The 19,336-nt window shown below is 47.4% G+C and overlaps 1 protein-coding gene across 7 annotated transcripts in view; it reads right to left on the bottom strand.

Moving 5' to 3' along the window:
- Positions 1 to 19,336, bottom strand: part of LOC308651922 (phospholipid-transporting ATPase ABCA3) — a 51,284-nt gene that overhangs the window by 18,437 nt on the left and 13,511 nt on the right. For all 7 annotated transcript variants that reach the window (XM_081299505.1, XM_081299500.1, XM_081299501.1 and 4 more), the window contains 10 exons: positions 17,736 to 17,995; positions 14,906 to 15,022; positions 14,515 to 14,635; positions 9,444 to 9,617; positions 5,141 to 5,322; positions 3,163 to 3,306; positions 2,607 to 2,736; positions 1,814 to 1,968; positions 1,399 to 1,554; positions 1,016 to 1,226 (listed from right to left, as the gene is read on the bottom strand). In XM_081299505.1, coding sequence (XP_081155631.1) covers positions 1,016 to 1,226; positions 1,399 to 1,554; positions 1,814 to 1,968; positions 2,607 to 2,736; positions 3,163 to 3,306; positions 5,141 to 5,322; positions 9,444 to 9,617; positions 14,515 to 14,635; positions 14,906 to 15,022; positions 17,736 to 17,995 — 1,650 coding nt within the window. The remainder of the gene's footprint in view (positions 1 to 1,015; positions 1,227 to 1,398; positions 1,555 to 1,813; positions 1,969 to 2,606; positions 2,737 to 3,162; positions 3,307 to 5,140; positions 5,323 to 9,443; positions 9,618 to 14,514; positions 14,636 to 14,905; positions 15,023 to 17,735; positions 17,996 to 19,336) is intronic.

The raw sequence follows: 19,336 nt of genomic DNA, 5'->3' as shown, positions 1-19,336 counted from the left end.
ATCTCAGGGCTCCCCTGTATGTCCTGGGACCTTGCTTCCCACACTCTTGCTGGGGAGAGTCGCTGGGGACCTGGGATGTTGAATGCAGCCAGGAGTACCTGCTGGAAGCTAGAGCCTTTCTGAGGGTACAGCTACAAGACAGAGACCCACCTGAGCAAGAGCCTGGGTGTCGAGAGCATCTGCCCTGTGGGTTTTGTTTAGAACACTACTGCAAAGCTCACAGGAGAAGACTCTGCAGGAGCAGCAGCAGGGGCTGCAAGCTATACTGCCACATTCAGATCCCTACTCAACTCTTGCCCAGTGTTGCTTGGCAGAAAATGGCACTTCCTTGTCCCTCCTCAGACATAAGGACACTGAGCCCAAGAAGAGCAATGGCTCAGCTAACTAGGCACCAGGCAGGAAGTAGCAGGCGAAACTATCAAACCAGAAATGGCTCCTGGTCCCCCAAGACCGTCCCCACTTCTTGAAAAGGAAACTCCTGTATTTTTGCTAGGTATGCTGCCACCCAGTGTGAAGGTGTCCACTCCAGCTTCCCTTCCAGCCTGTATTAGCCACAGAGGGCTGTGTGCTGGCCATGGGTAGGCCAGTAGAAGTGAGTTGTGTCCTGGTGTGAGGGAGGCTGGACATGGCACCATCTTGAACCAGAAGGGAGGCCACAATCACCCCGCAAAGTAAGGGGCCTGGATCCTGACCCAAACCTTCACCCACTGGTCTGGGCTGTGCCACAAGCCATGCCCTTTCTGGGAACTGTAATGTCAGACAACATGCTACTTCCCCTTGGCGTCCTGCTTATAGATGAACTGGAGCCCAACCACTCAAGGCAATCTGCCCCACTCTCCTCCCTCATTCTCGTAGGCCCCTCCACTGGGGTGACCAAAGTTGAGAGGAGGCCTCTCTCTGCTGGTCTTAGGTCCTCTCCTAAAGGCTAACAGTGGGCAGTGCCTCTTGGCACAGCAGTCAGTGTTGCTGACCTCTATCCTGGGATTGAGACTGGGCACCCCCACCCACTGCTCACCATATTTCTGCTTGAGGAACAGTGATGACCCACAGCACTGCAGCTCCCCCTTGGCCATGATGGCAATGCGGTCCCCCAGCAGGTCAGCCTCGTCCATGAAGTGGGTGGTCAGGAGGATGGTACGGTCACTCTTCTGCTGCTGAAGAAGGTCCCAGAGGGCCCTCCTGGAGATGGCGTCCATGCCTGAGGTGGGCTCGTCCAGCATCAGCACCTGGGGGTACAGGCACAACCTGGTGACAATGGGAGACCTGTGTGGTGGCACCCCACAGCTGGAGTCCAGGGATTTGCCGAGCTGGTTCAAGTTCCAGAGCCTGAGGCCTCTGGGCCTGCTGCCCTGTGTCTGTCCACTGTGTTGGTGGAAGCTGGGCCCCAATGCCCTGTACCTTGGAGCCTGCTATGAGGGCGATGCCGATGGACAGCTTGCGTTTCATGCCCCCACTCAGGAACTTGCACAGTGAATTGCGTTTGTCCTCCAGATTGAGGATGTGCAGCATCTGCTTGACTTCCTCAGGGCACTTCTGCTGAGACAGGCCTTTCAACTGAAATGGCAGGGGACAAGAGATGAGACCTGTGCTGCAGAAGTTACCCAATCCCATCTGGAAAGCTCCCTGGAAGAGATACTTCTCCTGCAGTTGCAGCACTCTGCTTGCCCACTACCTTACTCTGGTTTTTACAGAGCACCTCCTAGAAACAGACTTTGCCTTGCCAGGAGGCTAGTGACACACAGACAGGCTTGGAACCCACACATCAGCAGCAGAGCACCTAGCACCCTCATGTCCCCATCACCCATAGGCTCACCTGCGCATAGAAGTAGAGATGTTCCACCACCGTCAGGTTGTCAAAAAGAATGTCGTGCTGGGGGCACAGGCCCAAACTCTTCCGGATTTGAACCATGTCTTGGGAAATTTCATACCCACTAATATATGCACGTCCACTAGTAGGGGGAAAGAGTCCTGGGGCCAACCAAAGACCCCCAAATTCCGCATGAAAATGTTGCTCATCAGCCTGAGACATGATGACCCCCTCCACCTTGGTCACCTGGTTCCTTCCATTTTACAAAGGACCCTGCCCTTGTGAAAGAAATGCCTGCCCCCCACCGTGTTGTGCTGAATCTGTCTGGGTAAGAGACAGAAGAGGGATGGGGCCGTGGCCCTGCCATAGGGTGCTGCAGCTACTCAGGGATGACAAACATGCACTTGCATGCACAAGTACAGGTAGTGCCAAGTCCTTCACACTCACGAGGCCCCACAGATCCTGCCTGTGCTTCTGACAGGCGTCTGGGTGCTTAGAGAGGACAAAGGGCTGGTCTTTCAGGATGAGCTTGGGATAATATGATATAGGGTGTGCCTGCTCCTGTGTGACTTGAGAAGCCTTGTTCTCACTGTTCCCACAGGGCTCGGGCATTCACGGACAGGCTGAGAGGAGGTCAGCGGTGACTAGACAGCTCCCCCACATCCCTCTGGGCTGAGGACTGTTGGGATTCCCTGTGGCTGGGGAAGGACTGAAGGCTGCATGAGGGAGTGAGGGCTGGTGTGGAGCAGTGCTGTGGGGAGGGCCTGCTGGTTGCAGGTGGCATGCAGCTGCCCCTCACCTGTGAGCATGGAAAGGGTGGTGGTCTTCCCTGCACCGTTGTGGCCCAGCAGGACGGTGATCTGCCCCTCATACAAGTTCAGGTTCAGGTCCCTGACAGCTGTCTTGTCCTTATTCCCCACTTGGAACACCTGGGATTTGTAGAGGGCTGCTCTGGACTTCCTGTGGTCCTCGGGGCCTCCCTCTCCCTCTGGAATGCAGTCCCATGTCCCAGGACACCAAGGTTGACACCGTAGTATGCCAAGGAAAAAAGTCCCCTGCCCCACCCCCACATGTCCTCCTCAGTGTCTCTTCTCCGTAAGGAGATCCAGAGGCCATGGAAGCCTGGACAGCAAAGCAGAGCACACTCTGGGGTACTGGCAAGAGGCAGAGCCAGGACTATATGTTTGCTGAAGTCACCCTGAGTTTGACCCCATGCTGGGTACTGAATCCAATAGGGAGGGTGGTCTGTGGCCTGGAGAGTGCATCAGGAGCAGCTGAAGGACCCCTGCCCTCCTCCCCTGCTGTTTTCCAGCCTGCCCCCACCTTCCCCTTCTGTCCACACAGGGAGGCGGCACCTTGGACAGATGCTTGATCTTGATCCCTGCCACCAAGTCCTCGGGCTCAGCTTCAAAGTACTCGGTTCTGAGAGCTTTCTCAGGGTCACTGTCTTCTTCTTCTTTCCCAACAACTGTCCTCGGGTTCCCACACCAGTAGGAGGGCTAGGATGGAGGCAGACGGTGTCAGAGTTGTTCATGTCCATTCCTTTTGTTTCTGACCAATAAAGCAATCTCCACAACACACTAAACACACACAGCAATGTGACCTAAGTCTTAATCTTCCAAGGAACATAGCGCGCGACAGCTCCTGACTTGGAGTTCTCTGGAGAGGCTGAGAGCCTCTGCTCGGGGACAGAGTGGTAATTCACAGGCTTATTGTGAATGCCAACTCAGAAGGGAGAAAGGAAAAGGAACTTGCCGGCTCTGAGGTCAACATGAAGAGAGGCTGTGGAAGGCTCCAGCCCAGCCAGCCCACAGGGATTGCTTCCCAGCCGAGCTACCCACAAGTTCACACCACACAACCAACAGCAAGAGGGCCCCAGAAGCATCTACCCCCTCACTCAGCTCTGAGCAGGGGCTCGGCATAGAGCCATAGCCCTTGCGTGCTCTGCTCTAGGGCAGCCTCACGCCAGCAAGACAGTGTGCAGGGTGTCCTTAGGGGTGGTGACTTGTCAGCTGTCAGCTTTGTTTCCAATGCATTCCCAGGAATGCCACAACCCACTGGTGCTAAGGGACATGCTTTTCATACACTTAGTGTGACTCTGAAATCAAACTGCATCTAAGGGTACAATGCCAGAGTTCAAGGGGCAACATTTCTCTTCCATGGTTATAGACAAGTAACCGTTGCTTCTGCCCACCCATTGTTACCTTAGAGCTGATGAGATACAGGAGTAGATGCTTGATGAATGTTGAACCAAAAAATGAAAAAAGAAGTGCCCTAACTAACTATCCCTGGGAGCTGGTTAAGTGCCTGGTGGTAGATTCACACACTGGGGTCCTGTATGATCACTACAGGTGAACTCATAGAGAGGTATATGCTCAAGCATCAAGTATTTGTAAATAAATAAAACTTATAAATATGTGTACATAAAGATGTAAAGCTGGCAGACTCGGTGGCGCATGCCAGTAATCCCAGCGGCTCAGGAGGCTGAAGCGGGAGGATTGCAAGTTCTAAACTAGCCTCAGCAATTTAGCAAGACCCTGTCTCTAAATAAAATATAAACCAGGCTGGGGATGTGACTCAGTGGTTAAGCACCTCTGGGTTCAATCCCTGGCACCAAAAACAAACAAACAAACAAACAAACAAACAAACAAAAAACTAAAGTTCTAAAGCTATGTGTATAAGCAAAGCAGACACACAAATATATGTGTTTAAGATATCAAGATGTGAGGCCAAGTTGTGGCTCAGTAGTACAGTGCTTGCCTAGCATGTGTGAGGCACTAGGTTTGATCCTGGCACCACATAAAAAACAAAATAAAAGTACTGTGTCCATACACAACTAAAAAAAAATATCAAAAAAGAAGATACCAAGGTGTGCTGTTAGGTTAAAAAAAAGCAAGTTTTAAGCACTTTAAAATATGATCATGAAGCAAATGTAGCTACATCTCATGTTCCTCTGCATGTGCCATGTGACAATATGGGCACAGGACAAGCCTGAAGAGCCACAGCCAGAGAGTCGCAGTGGGAAGTGCTATACATGCCTCAGTTGAACATTTGTACAAAAAGCTGTATATTTTGTGGGCAGAAAACCTAAAACAATATCTTTTTATGATCCAGGAAGCAAGTGGAGATGAGTGGAGGCCGGTGGGCTGCTGCACTGGTCCCCTAGCTCTGACCCTGGATGGGAGGGGGCCTTCTTCTCTCTCTGAACCAACCCCAAAGGCCCTCACAACCCACAGCTCACCACATGCAGGGCAGGTTCTCTATTCCATGGCAGTGACATCTACACCCCCTAACAGAAGTAGCCACTCAAAGGGCAGGGGCATCAGTACTCACCATGAGAAAGAAGTACCAGGGCTGGGGCACACCGAACTGGCCAGGGAAGACAGCCTCCACATACCAGGTCACCAGGCCATAGAGCACAGAGTCCAGCAGCAGCATCCCCAGCACTTGCCCAAAGCAGAAGTCATCATCCACATTGACAGGACTCAGGAGGTCTCGCCACTGGATGCCTGTGCCTGGAGGACAAACCAGGAAAATGGCCCCAAAGTGGGCAAGCTGGGAGAGCCCATGACTCCAGGGACCCTGATGGCTTCATTGTGTATGCTTCCCTTCCCAGCTTCATAACAAATCTGATAACTTCCCTCAAATCTTTAAGGCAACTGCAGCAAGTTACAGCACCAGAAGTAAGCTCATAAACAAACTAGATGGGCTTGTGCTTAACTTGGTGACGCGTAAAAATGCATGTACGGACTTGGCACAGTGGTGCACGCCTGTAATCCCAGTGGCTCCAGAGGCTGAGGCAGGAGGATTGTGAGTTAAAAGCCAGCCTCAGCAACTTAGCAAGGCCCTAAGCAACTCAGTGAGACCCTGTCTCTAAATAAAATACAAAAAAGGGGCTGGAGATGTGGCTCAGTGGTCAAGTGCCTCTGAGTTCAATCCCTGGTATCCCCGCCCCCACAAAAAACATGCATGTGCGTGCGTGCACACACACACACACACACACACACACACATACACACACAATTTGGGGAAGATCAGTGTGAACCAAGATGCATTTTAGTCTGTTTTGAAACTCAGAGACCTGCTGGGTGTGGTGGTGTAGGCAGCTTGGGAGGCTGAGGCAGGAGGATCACAAATTCAAAGTCAGCAACTCAGCAAGGCTCTAAGCAACTTAGCAAGAGCCTATATCAAAATGAAAGAAATTTAAAAAGGAATGAGGCTGGCTGTGGTGGCTCATGCCTATAATCCCAGTAGCTCAGGAGGCTGAGGCCGGAGGATCATGAGTTTAAAGCCAGCCTCAGCAAAATCAATGTGTTAAGCAACTCAGTGAGACCTTGTCTCTAAATAAAATACAAAATAGGGCTAGGGATGTGGCTCAGTGACTAAGCACTCCTGGGTTCAATTCCTAATACCGAAACACACACGCATACACACACACACACACACACACACACAAAAAAAAAAAAAAAAAAAAACCTGAGAGGCAGAGGCCTCAGGCATATATGAAGCTCTATTTAGTGGAGCTCACAATTAGCCCACATCACAGTCTACACATACTGGGGACCTGAGTATCTAGCCATCTCCTCTTGGCCCACAGGCCCCAGACTGATATGATTACTCTCTAGCCCTGATGAATGCTCACTTTCAAATAGCTAGAGACTTAGCAGCTTTAAGAAATATTTAGTATAGGGCTGGGGATGTGGCTCAAGCGGTAGCACGCTCGCCTGGCATGTGCGGGGAGCTGGGTTCGATCCTCAGCACCATATAAAAATAAAATAAAGATGTTCTGTCCACTGAAAACTAAAAAATAAATATTAAAAAATTCTCTCTCTCTCTCAAAAAAGAAAGAAATATTTAGTATAGAACTATAGAGGTGCCATATAGTTAGATTCCTCTTTAGAATGGCCATTTACTTAGTTGTTTATTTTGCATTAGCAGGAATTGAATCTAAAGCCTTGCTTGGCAGCATTGAGCTATATCTCTAGCCTTTTTAAAATTTTAATTTTTACACAGGTTCTCACTAAGTTGCCCAGGCTGGCCTCAAACTTGCAATCCTCCTGACTTCCCAGTAACTGGGATCATATGCATGCACCACCAATCCTGCCAGAAATGGTCTCTTAAAAAGTATTTTAGGTACCCCCCACACCTCCGATAGAGCCCTAATATCCAGAATGTACAAAGAACTCAAAAAATTAAACAATAAGATAACAAATAACCCAATTAACAAATGGGCCAAGGACCTGAACAGACACTTCTCAGAGGAGGACATACAATCAATCAACAAGTACATGAAAAAATGCTCACCATCTCTAGCAATCAGAGAAATGCAAATCAAAACCACCCTAAGATACCATCTCACTCCAGTAAGATTGGCAGCCATTATGAAGTCAAACAACAATAAGTGTTGGCGGGGATGTGGGGAAAAGGGTACACTTGTACACTGCTGGTGGGGCTGCAAAATGGTGAGGCCAATTTGGAAAGCAGTATGGAGATTCCTGGGAAAGCTGGGAATGGATCCACCATTTGACCCAGCTATCGCACTTCTCGGACTATTCACTGAGGACCTTAAAAAAGCGCTCTATAGGGATACGGCTGCATCAATGATTATAGCGGCACAATTCACAATAGCTAGACTGTGGAACCAATCTAGATGCCCCTCAATAGATGAATGGATAAAAAAAATGTGGCATCTATACACAATGGAGTATTATGCAGCACTAAGAAATGACAAAATCATAGAATTTGCAGGGAAATGGATGGCATTAGAGCAGATTATGCTAAGCGAAGCTAGCCAAGCCCTAAAAAACAAATGCCAAATGTCTGCTTTGATATAAAGAGAACAACTAAGAACAGAACAGGAAGGAAGAACATGAGGAAAAGACTACAGTAAACAAAGACGAATGGGGGGAGAGAAACGGAGAGAGAAGGGAAAGCACATGGAAATAGTAGGAGACCTTCAATGATACATAGAATTATAAGAGGTTATGAGGGGCAAGGGGGAGGGAAAAAAAAAGGGAGAGAATTGAACAACAGCAGGGGAGGTAGAGAGGGAAGATGGGAGGGGAGGGGAGGGGAGGGGGGATAGTAGGGGATAGGAAAGGTAGCAGAATACAACAGTCACTAATATGGCATTATGTAAAAATGTGAATATGTAACAGATGTGATTCTGCAATCTGTATTTGGGGTGAAAATGGGAGTTCAAAACACAATTTGAGTCAAATGTATGAAAGATGATATATCATGAGCTATGTAATGCTTTAAATAATCAATAAAAAAATACAATTAAAAAAATAAAATAAAAATAAATAAATAAATAAAAAAGTAAAAATGAAAGGAAAAAAAAAGTATTTTAGGGGGCGTTGGGGCTGTGACTCAGTGGTAGAGCACTTGCCTAGCATGTGCAAGGCCCTGGGTTCTATCCTCAGAACCACATAAAAATAAATAAATAAAATAAAGGTATTGTGTCCAACTACAACTAAAAAATAAATATTAAAAAAAAAGTATTTGAGGGGACCGGGGTTGTGGCTCAGTGATAGAGTGCTTGCCTAGCATGAATGAGGCACTGGGTTCAATCTCTGGCACCACATAAAAATAAACAAATAAAATAAAAGGTATTGCATCCATCTACAACTAAAAAAATATATATTAAAAAAAAGTATTTGAGGGGCTGGGCTTGTGGCTCAGTGGTAAAGCGCTTGCCTAACACATGCGAGGTCCTGGGTTTGATCCTTAGCACCACATAAAAATAAACAAATAAAATAAAGGTATTGTGTCCAACTGCAACTAATACACACACACACACACACACACACACACACACATATATAAAGTATTTGAGCCCTAGAAGGGTCTGCTCATTTATGAAGTCTAGATTTTATCAGCACCATTAAGCACCATTAAACATCAACATACATATTTAAAAGCTGAAGTGCTGGAAGACATTGCCAACCAAAGAAAAATATTCTAATTAAAGATGAATCAACACTAAATGTTCCAGAGCTTTGGAAACTATGACAGCTAGGAATTGCAAGGGGCTACGGATTGAATGTGTCTCCAAAAGTTCATGTGTTAGAAATAGTCCCCAGATGGCCCTCATGAATGGACAAATGCTGTCTTAAAAAGGGCCTTCAAGAGTGGCCTCACTCTTTTGCTCTCTTCGTGAGGAATAGCATTCAAGGTGCCATCCCGGAAGCAGACTAGATCCTCAGTGGACACCAAAACTGCCAGTGCTTCGGTCTTGAACTTCCCAGCTTCCAGAACAGTGGGGAGTTTCTTTTCTTTACAAATTACCCAGTCTCATGAATTCTGTGATAGAAGCACAAATAGACCAAGATGTGTGGCTGGAAGAAATGAGAACATTTGGCCTAAAAGAGAACATCTAGATGGGACAGGGCCGAGACTATCTTACATGAGCCACAGCAGCCTACAGAAGGTAAAAGATGCTTCTTTCCTTCCAGAAGAGCCAGAACAACATGCAGAAGCCCCAGGAAGGACAGACAAGCTAGGCACCTGCCATGAAGTCCTAGCTCTGGTGTGCTGCTCTGCCTGCTTGTTGCTTGGGGTTAGTCTAAGTGCTGGGCGTACTTCTGGAGAGATGCTTCCTGCTAGATTAGCTTGTGATGAGGTTGATACTCACCTTTGGCTTCGAATTTTCCTATGAGCTGGGCTCCCATTGCCATGGCAACATTGGACAGGAGACAGGAAAAGAGCTTCTGGGTCAGTGTCATCCAGTTGTACCGAGGAGCCACAAAGAAGTAGGGGATGTAGGTGAAGAAGTAGAGGAAACCGCCAACGGCTGCTGCCATGTTAGCTGTGGGGAGAGGAGAGCACAGGGAGTACAAACCTGCCAGGGTGCTGTGCCTGCAGCAGGGCTCATGGCCACCCTAGGCCCCAACCAAGTCCCAGTGCTGGGGCTGCGGCCAGGGATCGCAGCCTCTTCCCTTCCCCTGGGACAGCACCCTGCCTGGGGTCTCCAGCCCCCTCCTGTGGGCCTCCCACCCAATCACCTCCTGGACATGCCACATCGTGTTAATTACTAGTGTTGAACTTGGATTCCCACTCGAGGCCCTTCTTGCCCTGTCTGACCAATCTCTCCCATTTGTTCATTCATTCATTCATCTATCAAATGCCACCTGGTAGGTGCCACATGCTCTTCCAGGTACCAGGGAGAAGGCTGCACCCAAAATGGAGTGAACTCCCACCCCTCCCAAGCCTTGATTCTAGGGCACGTGGAATGGGAAGAGAAGTGCAGAGTGCCGGAAGAGTGGTGAGGTCCCAGCTAGAAGAGGGAGGCTTTGAGAGGAACACACAAGTGAGCAAGGAACAGCACAGGCAAGTGGCCAGGTGGCAGGGGTGCCGGGGGACAGCATGGTACTGCTCTACCCTGTGGCACTCAGGCTCTGTGATCTTTAGATCTCTACATCCTTAAAAATTAAGAGTATGAGGGCTGGGGCTGTGGCTCAGTGGCAGAGCGCTTGCCTCACACATGTGAGGAACTGGGTTCAATCCTCAGCACCACATAAAAATAAATGAAATAAAGGTATTATGTCCAATTACAACTGAAAAAGAAATATTAAAAAGATTAGAAGTAGAGTAGTAGTATTTGTGGTACTAGGGATTAAACCCAGGGGCACTTTTCCATTAAGCCACATCCCCAGACCTTGTTTTTTTGGGTTTTTATTGAGGCCAGACCTCCCTGCGGTGCTCAGGACCTCACGAGTTGCTAAGGCTAGTCTTGAACTCAAGATCCTCCTGCCTCAGCCTCCTGAGCTGCTGGGATTACAGCTGTGGCCACTGCACTCAGTACCTCCTTAAAAATTATATAAGACACCAAAGGCTTTTCTTTTCTTTTTAAATATTTTTCTTTAGTTGTAGATGGACACAATGACTTTATTTTATTTATTTATTTATACGTGGTGCTGAGGATCCAACCCAGGGCCTTACATGTGCCAGGAAAGTGTTCTACTACTAAACCACAACCCCAGTCCAAGGCTTTTTTCTTTTTATAGGTTATTTATATTTAGTCTATGATAAATTAATGTAAGAACATTTAAAGCTTTTAAAAATTTGACAATAGGGGCTGGGGTTGTGGCTCAGTGGTAGAGTGCTCTCCTAGCATGTGTAAGGCCCTGGGTTTGATCCTCAGCACAACATAAATATAAATAAAATAAAGGTATTGTGTCCAACTACAATTAAAAAATAATTTTTTAAAATTTGACAATAATGAACTCATGATATATTGAAATTTTTAATGAAACACAACCATGTTTCCCACAATTGGTGAATAGCATTGTTTCACATTTGTGCAACCTCCGCAATATCTGATTTCACAGATGGATGCTCTTGGTTGCCTCTGTGTCCACTGTTTTTTTTCAAAGCGCAGATGAGCAGCCGGAAGAGCAAGGGGTGTTATATTAGTTACAGACACTTGTAGATATTCTTATTTGAGTCCACACCACACATGCATTCAAACTAACAAACAGGGAGGGGAGGGGAGGGGAGGGGGGATAGTAGAGGATAGGAAAGGCAGCAGAATACAACAGACACTAATATGGCAATATGTAAATCAATGGATGTGTAACCGATGTGATTCTGCAATCTGTATACGGGGTAAAAATGGGAGTTCATAACCCACTTGAATCAAAGTGTGAAATATGATATATCAAGAACTATGTAATGTTTTGAACAACCAACAATAAAAATTAAAAAAAAATAAAAACAAACAAACAGACAAACTAACTAACAAACAAACATGCTGTACTCTCTTGCACCAAAGGGCACTGGCTTTCCTTGCACTTTGAATGGATTTTTACTCCTGCATGATTTTGTGACATGATGCGTGTCCGTAAAATATTGCATCAGTTTGTAAAATATTGCTCATTGGATTATGCAGATCTTCCAAATACTGACACATTTTATTATATAATTTTGAAACAGATTGCATTCATTAATATCACCAGTCTCATTAAAAAACTCTTCAAGTACTGAGAAACTGTCAAGCTTGTAGTGTTAGAATTGACTTTGCAAAATTCTACATTTTGCTTGAAATCTTGACATCAGACATCAGATCTGTAAGAAATATTCCTTAAAAGAGATGGGCTCAGATTTGAAAAAAATGCCTATCAAATACCTACATGTGAATAGCTATAATCTGACAGTCACTCCTTCAAGCAAAAATGAAAAAGTGGCTAGTTCAGCTGACAACTCAAACAGGTATACACGTTGCTCCTGCAGTTAATCCTACTCAGTATGCAGTACTAGTACTTTATGTGTACATCTTGTTCTGTCATTAGAATACTAAAAAAGTATATTCAGGAGTAAAATAAAATTAATAATTTTATAAAATTAATAATTTTAATAATTTTATCTGTTCCACCAAGGAGGTTCTTGAGTGAAACTGGCATTCTTGTTTGTCTGTCTGCTGAGAGTGTGTGAAGAACACAATGACCAGCATGGTCTGGTGGCACTGTGGAGATTCAAGCCTGGGGCCCAGTGGTTTTACCCATGTTGCCTTTGCACTATCTCAACCAAAGACAAGGTAGTGGAAAAGGCATCTGTGTAAATAAGTACTGACCACTATTCAGGCTCCTTGGGGATCCCTAGGTAACCACCTTTTAAGAGTCCCTTACCTAGGCAGAACCAAAAGCCCCAGGAATGGAGTGAGACAGGGACTGTATGAATGGGAATGGAACAGCAGAGAGTCAGCTTGTGGCCACCCGGGCGGACCCAGCCAGCCACGGCTGGGGCTTCAGCTCTTCTGCTTGACACAGTTTTGGGGACATTTTGAGCAGAAGTGACACAAGCTCGGCCACTTGGCTACACAGGTCTAGGGTGGAAGCAGAGGGACCACTTTGAGGCTGTTACCACCATAAACAGGTCAGGGAGGACAGGGCTGGGGCCCCAGTGTGCAGTGAGGAAGCTGTGGTATGACTGGAGCTCAGACACCTCGAGAAGAGGGAGCGGGTGGGATTCCCTGGTGACTGGATGCAGAGCAGGACGTAGGAAAATGGAGGAGTCGAGGGTGATGCCCAGGCTCCAGGCTGAGCGGCCAGAAGGATGAGTTGATACTTACAGAGAAGAGAGAGGAGTTTCTGAGGACAAGGGCAGGAGCTCAGTTTTGAACACATTCAGGCCAAGATGCACATATTGAGCACCAATAGGAAGGAAGCTTCTGGGTTTGAGTCTGAATTTCAGGAGAGAAGCCTAAGCTGGAGATCTAAATTGGAGGATTATGAGTATCCTCAAAACTGTCCATGGGAAATGGTGTGAGCAGAACAGGGAAACTTCAAAATGAGAATGCCATGGACTTTCGGGAGTAGATGAACAAATGTTTCCGTTGAAAAAATAAATTTTCCCCAAGAACAAGTAGATATGTACAAGAATCAACTGGATAGTTCATAAAAGATAAATATAGTCATGGAATAAGTCTCAACAGATGAGAGACCCTGTAGACACACACAGAAGGTGTTAAGCACTCAGAAGCGAATGCTCAGGAATTCAGATGGAACTCAGATTTCAGAGACATACAAACAGTTTGAGAGGCCTGGAGAAAGGTCTAGAGGAAGAGAATGACAGGGATGATGAAGCCAATGTGACAAGATGTTAACTGGGAAAGACAAGTCCTCATATGGAAAACACTCGAAAGTAAAGGGAAACCACACCTCAACTGCTGGTGGACATTTGCCAACACCACGGGTATCGGTAGTAATGAAGCACTGTCACAGTGCAAGAGAAACTCTGGCCATGGAGAATTCAATATGCAGCTAAAATATCATTGAGAAGTGAGGTGAAAGAACACCACCTCCAGTCATCCAGAAACAATTAGCCACTCACTGATCCCCGTAGAGAGGACAACTCAGGCACAAAAGTCAACCTACAACAACTCGAAAGGAGCAGAGCACACACACACAAAAGTAGTGCACACACGAAACATGCACATGAATGCAGATTAGCTACCAACTGCTTATGTTCTTAGATGATGAAGCAGATGGTGACGATGAAGCAGATGGTACACTAGAAGGCTCAGGGACTGTCAGTGACACTCTGTGTGGCACAGGTGAGGCAAACCTGGGAGGAGTCTAGACACACTGACTTAACTTTCTGGAAATTTCAAAGGTAAGTATTTAAGTTCAACACTCGGGATAATCACCCAAAGAAGGAAAATGCAATTGACATTTTCAAACCATCAGAGGTGGAAGAACTAGAGGGAATTCTCGGTCCAACAGAAGGTGGCAAAGAGAAACGATGAATAGAACATGCAGAATTCAAACAGCAGAAATAACCTCAAATGTAGCTACAATAGTAAGGTGGGTGGACAGATTAGCCCTCACTTTTGGCTCCTATTAGCATCCAACTTGGCATCCACACTTGCCTTCTGCCAATTCCTCTTCACCCTAAGCCTCTCTCACCTTTCTGCCTGGCCCACACCAGGTGCTCAGTCTCCTGTCCTTTTTCCAGCTCCTTCCTGGGGGAAGTCCCATGAAGCTCTGTGGTGGGGCCTTTGTTGAGTTCCTACAAGTCTGTCCCTCAGTGATCTAACCCATTAAGTCCAGCCTAGCCTTTCAGGTATCCCCCCTTTTGGCAGCTCAGTCTCTGGGTCATCCTGATTCAATGCCTTTGACCCCTTAACTTTGCATAAATCTGCTCAGTTTCCCAAGAGTTGGATCACCCCCATAGTCCTCTGCCTTCGGGGGAGAAAAAGGACTCACCTTTGCTGAAGAAGGTGCTGACCATGAAGCTGAAGGAGATGGAGGAGATGGCAAAACACAGCAGGAAGGCCAGCACCAGGGAGGGGTCACTGCTTGAGAGCACTGCCACGTCCTTCTTCACCTGCAGGACAGGCCGCCAGGGCCAGATGTGGGTTGGTCAAGAAAGGCAGAGGTAGACTAGGAGAAGCCTAAAGGTCCCAGCCAGAGAGACACTACTGAGGACAGGAGGGGCCCTCACCTCAGCAAGCAGGAAGTCCTGCTGCCACCCTGCCCCTGGGGACAGGGTGAGGTCAGTGGCTAAGAGACACTATCCTCCCAGAGTAGATGCCAGCCCAAGAGCAGGGGTCTTTACACCCTCTTCTCATCAGGGCTCCCATCAAATCAGTCTCACCTTGACGCAGAAGAGCAGGGTCATGAAGGAGACCACGATGAGGAGGAAGAGGAAGAACATGAGGAACCAAGCGCTCCAGTGCAGCCAGCTGCTCAGCCCCATCATGCGCATGTACTCCTGTGGGGAGAAGGGTGGTTAGGCCTGCAGCCTACTGTCCACCATCTGAACTCTGGCATGTCTGTACACAGTGCAGTGTCCACCCACCAAGAGAGAGGACCAGGACACCTGTTCTGGGGACCAGAGGCAGGAACCATGCAGCACACCCTGGCCTGGATAGTAGAAGGCCCAAGTCTGACAGTCATGTCCCCCCTTACTCAACAGCTCTCAGCCCTGAGGTATACAAGTCCTGCCACTCCTGCTTTTCTCCAGTCTTATACGCTACTGCATCTGGAAGGCCATTCCTAGTCCTTGACTGGGATCAACTGTCCCTTTCTCCCAATGTCACAGCCTGTCCCGCTGCTCTCTGCTTGGCAACAACCTGGCTTTTCCTTATGGTAGAGCTCTGTCCCTATCTTCCCGACTAGGCCCGCTGAGCTCCATCTTATTGGGACACCCCTTCTCTACCTGTGTCTCTGTGGGGGCCTGATGTGAGCCTCTAACATGTGATGACTAAGCTGGTAACCCTCAAGTGTCCTGCAGGGTGCCCCATGTCCTGTGGAGCAATCCAAACTCCTGCAATGCATTCTTTTCTTGCATGGAACCTGCTCCCTAGAAGCTGTTAGTGTGGAAGCTAGTGCTGGTCCAGCATCAGCTCCGTCAGACACCTCCCCAGGTTGGCAGAAAGACTTTACAAGCTAATGACCACACTGACCACACTAACGTTAGCACCCTGGGCTGTGAAATATCACCTCATATCAGACTGGCTCTGCACACATGCTAGAAGCTGCAGGTACCTATTCCCTGACCTCCTGAAACTCTGAAAGTGGGGAACAAGAACTTCCCTGGGGACGGGCCGCTCTTTTTAGAAGGGAAGATGGCACCATGATCGGCATTGGCTCTGACTACACCTTCCTTCCTCACCTGCCTTTCAGCTATCAAGAGGAGCTGTGAGGAAGTCCAGATCCTCCACAGGCCAGACTGCCCAGGAATTCTGGTCATCCAGAGTGTGCTGGGGCCACGTGTGGCTCTTTCAACTAAAGTCAACTAAAATTGAGTAGTTAAAAATTGAGTTTATTTCAAGTATTTCATGGCAAATGTAGTGGTCAGCAGATAAAGGACATGTCCATCATGGTGGATGGCTCCACTGCACAGCACTGGATGGGACGGTGGAGCCAGGACTGATTAAGTGACTAACATGCCAGGCATGAGGCCAGGCTGCTGATTTTCCAACCCCTTTTTCATAAAATTATATATATATATATTAGTTGTCAATGGACTGTATTTTATTCATTTTTATATGTGGTGCTAAGAATCGAATCCATTGCCTCACACATGCTTGGCAAGTGCTGTACACTGAGCCACAGCCCCAGCCCTCCAGCCTTTTCTTATGCACAATTTTAAACCTTCAGAAAAATCAATGCCCTTGACTCAATAATCAGGCAACACTTTTCTTATTTGTTTTATCTACAAATGTGTGTGTATGTTCATTCTCTCTGAATCATTTTGTAGTTCACTTCCAGCTACCTCCACTGTTTTCATTAAAGTTATTTAAGGCACCCAAGCAGGTCACTGCCCCCCTCAGGGGTTTCCCAGCCTCTCATCTGCGGCAGTTTAAAACCTCCAACAACCACAGGCTTGGAACCCTTGAGAACATTCTAAGTGTCTTCCACCAGCACTAAGGACACTCCCAGGGGAGGAACTGCATGCAGAAAGTCCTGGGTGATGGCAGTGTCAGTGTATGACTCTAGAAGTGACTGTTCCTGTGGCTCTTCCTCATCAAGTCAGGTTGTGACATCACAGTGACACTTCCTATTATTGTGACTAACTACCAGTGACTGTGCCTGTCTGTGATCTACATGCAATGCTGATCATCTTCCTGTTTGGCTCTATATTTAAGCATTTTCTCTCCATGTTGATTCAATCCCTAGAGCTGCACCATCCAGCACAGAATGAAAATTTCATAGTAGCTACATTAAAAACATCAAGAGAGATGAATAATGTTAATTTCAATTGTGTTCTACTTAATCCGATATATTCAAAGTATTGTCTTTGAAACACAAGCAATATAAAAATTACTAGTGAGACAGCTTATAATCCTTTCTGTGCTGTCTTCAAATATGGTGGCCCTTTAATACTTCTGGCGCATCTCAGTTGTGACCAGGAGCACTGTGAGTGTTTGAAGTCCTCTGGGGCTTGAGGCTCCAGACCTGGATAATACAGCTCCAGGACCACCTTCATGAGTGGTGTTCTGCATGTAAACTACCACACTTCACAGGAGTTTTCTTTCTTTCCAGAAATGGGGTTTACACACAGGGCCTTGCACATCTAGGCAAGTGCTCTACCACTGAACTACATCCCAGCACTTTTCATTTCTTATTGTGAGATAGGGTCTCACTAAGTTGCTGAGGCTAGCCTGAACTTGTGATCATCCAGCCTCAGTTTCCTGAGTTGCTGGGATTATTGGCCTTCACCACTATGCCCCGTTTTCAGAGGGTTTTAAGAATCCAGGCATACCAGCTTGATTTTAAAGAAGCCAAGACAGGCTGGAGCCACAGAGGGCATCCACCCTCTGCCCGGACTCTTGTGTTTCCAGCCATGGGAAGGAGCCCTGGTAAAGAGCAGGGTAGCCTCAAAATAAGGCCAGTTCTTTTGAAGGAGCCCTGGACATACCACATGGTATGGGCCCCAGGATCAGTGTGGAAGGATGTTACAAAGCCATGCACAGAGTTACCTTTAGTCTTCTCTCTTTCTCCTGCACCACAGCCCGGATGATGGAGAGGGAGGTGTAGGTGAAGCTCAACATGAGCAGCAGGGGCAGCTGATACTGGATGGCAACAAGGAAGGGGTCTGAGATGAATGGTGGAAACGGGAATCTCTTGGCGACCACAGTGAGTTTCTGGAACAGCTGATGCGCAGAGGCATTGGCGTGGTAGTACATGATAGCCTTGTCCACGGCGTGCTGCACTGCCAAGAAGCCTTCGCGGATGTATCCTGAGCACAGAAGCCAAAGACAACATGTCACAGGTGCTGCCTGCTCGAGAGCTGTGAGCTCAGAAGGGCACCAGGGCTAACCCTGGGGCCTCCAGAAGAAGGGGTGCAGGAGGCAACAGAGCAACTTAACAACCTTTTGCTTGGGGCCCTGGTGGCGCCTGGCGCTGTACAGTGGCCCCATGAAAGAAGGCAGAGAATGAGCCCATGCTGATAGCAGCGGAGAGAAGAAGGTCACTGTCACTTCCACATCTTAATTGATGTGACACACTTAAAGATTACAAATATGATCACATTTTCAAATCACCCTGGGTATGAACTTGCCTGGAGAGCCTGAATACCCCAATAGGGTCTGATGCGATTCTAAACAAATAAAAGTTAGGTAAAACATACACTAGGAAAGAAATACCAAGAATTAGGCTAGGGACAAGAAGAAAGTCTGAAGATCAGGAAAGTGTTTCCCTCATCTGGTGAGAGGACTGGTTCTGAATGTCACCCCAGCAGCCAGCCTGTCAGCCAAGAGAAAGAAGCTGACAGCCCTGGCACCCAACCATGACTCTAGGTGGCAAGTGGCTGAGACCTTTCATTGCAGAGGTAGAATCAGAAGAGATGGGTTTGGTGACTTGGAAGGCTGAGACTAGAGGATTCTAAGCTCGAGGCCAGCCTCAGCAACTTAGCGAGGCTCTGTCTCAAAATAAAATAAAAAGGGCTGAGTGTGGGGCTTTGGAAGGGTGGTTCTATCCCCAATACCACATAAAAAAAGACAAAAGCAACATGCCACTGTGCCCCCAACTCAGGGTTACCAAGTGGACATGTCCTTCTGTCTCTCCCAGATTTTACAGTGCACTAGTAGTACACATTCAATTAATCACTGAAGGTGTGCCAAGGATAGTACTGGGTCGGGGTTTAATTCTCATGTTCACAAAAAAAACTTCAGGGCAGTGGTGATATCCCCATTAGAAAGACGGAAACACTGAAGCCCTCGGAGTCACACCACTGGAGACAGTCACACCACTGGGGACAGGTAGAGCTGAGCGTGGGGCCTTGGGCACTTTGGCTTCAGTTGTGTTTTTCATGACATCTCACCATCTCCCCCACAAATCCCTGTCTGCCACTTGCTCACATGCTGTTCTCCTGGGAGATGGCAACAAACAGCTATGTTCTCATTGCCATAGCCTGTATGACCTATAAGCTCAATATTCTGAGGCATGAAGCCATCTCCTGTATGACCATTCATTTTCCTGTTGTGGAAATGTTCATGACCTTAGACAAAGCTATGGTGAACATCTTGGTGTGTGTGTATTTTTTCTCCTTTCAAATTATTCTGAGAGCTGAATTCTCATC

This window comes from Spermophilus citellus, assembly GCF_964194105.1.
Source record: "Spermophilus citellus genome assembly, chromosome: 6".
Taxonomy (NCBI): domain Eukaryota; kingdom Metazoa; phylum Chordata; class Mammalia; order Rodentia; family Sciuridae; genus Spermophilus; species Spermophilus citellus.
This window is presented reverse-complemented; position numbering and strand designations above follow the sequence as displayed.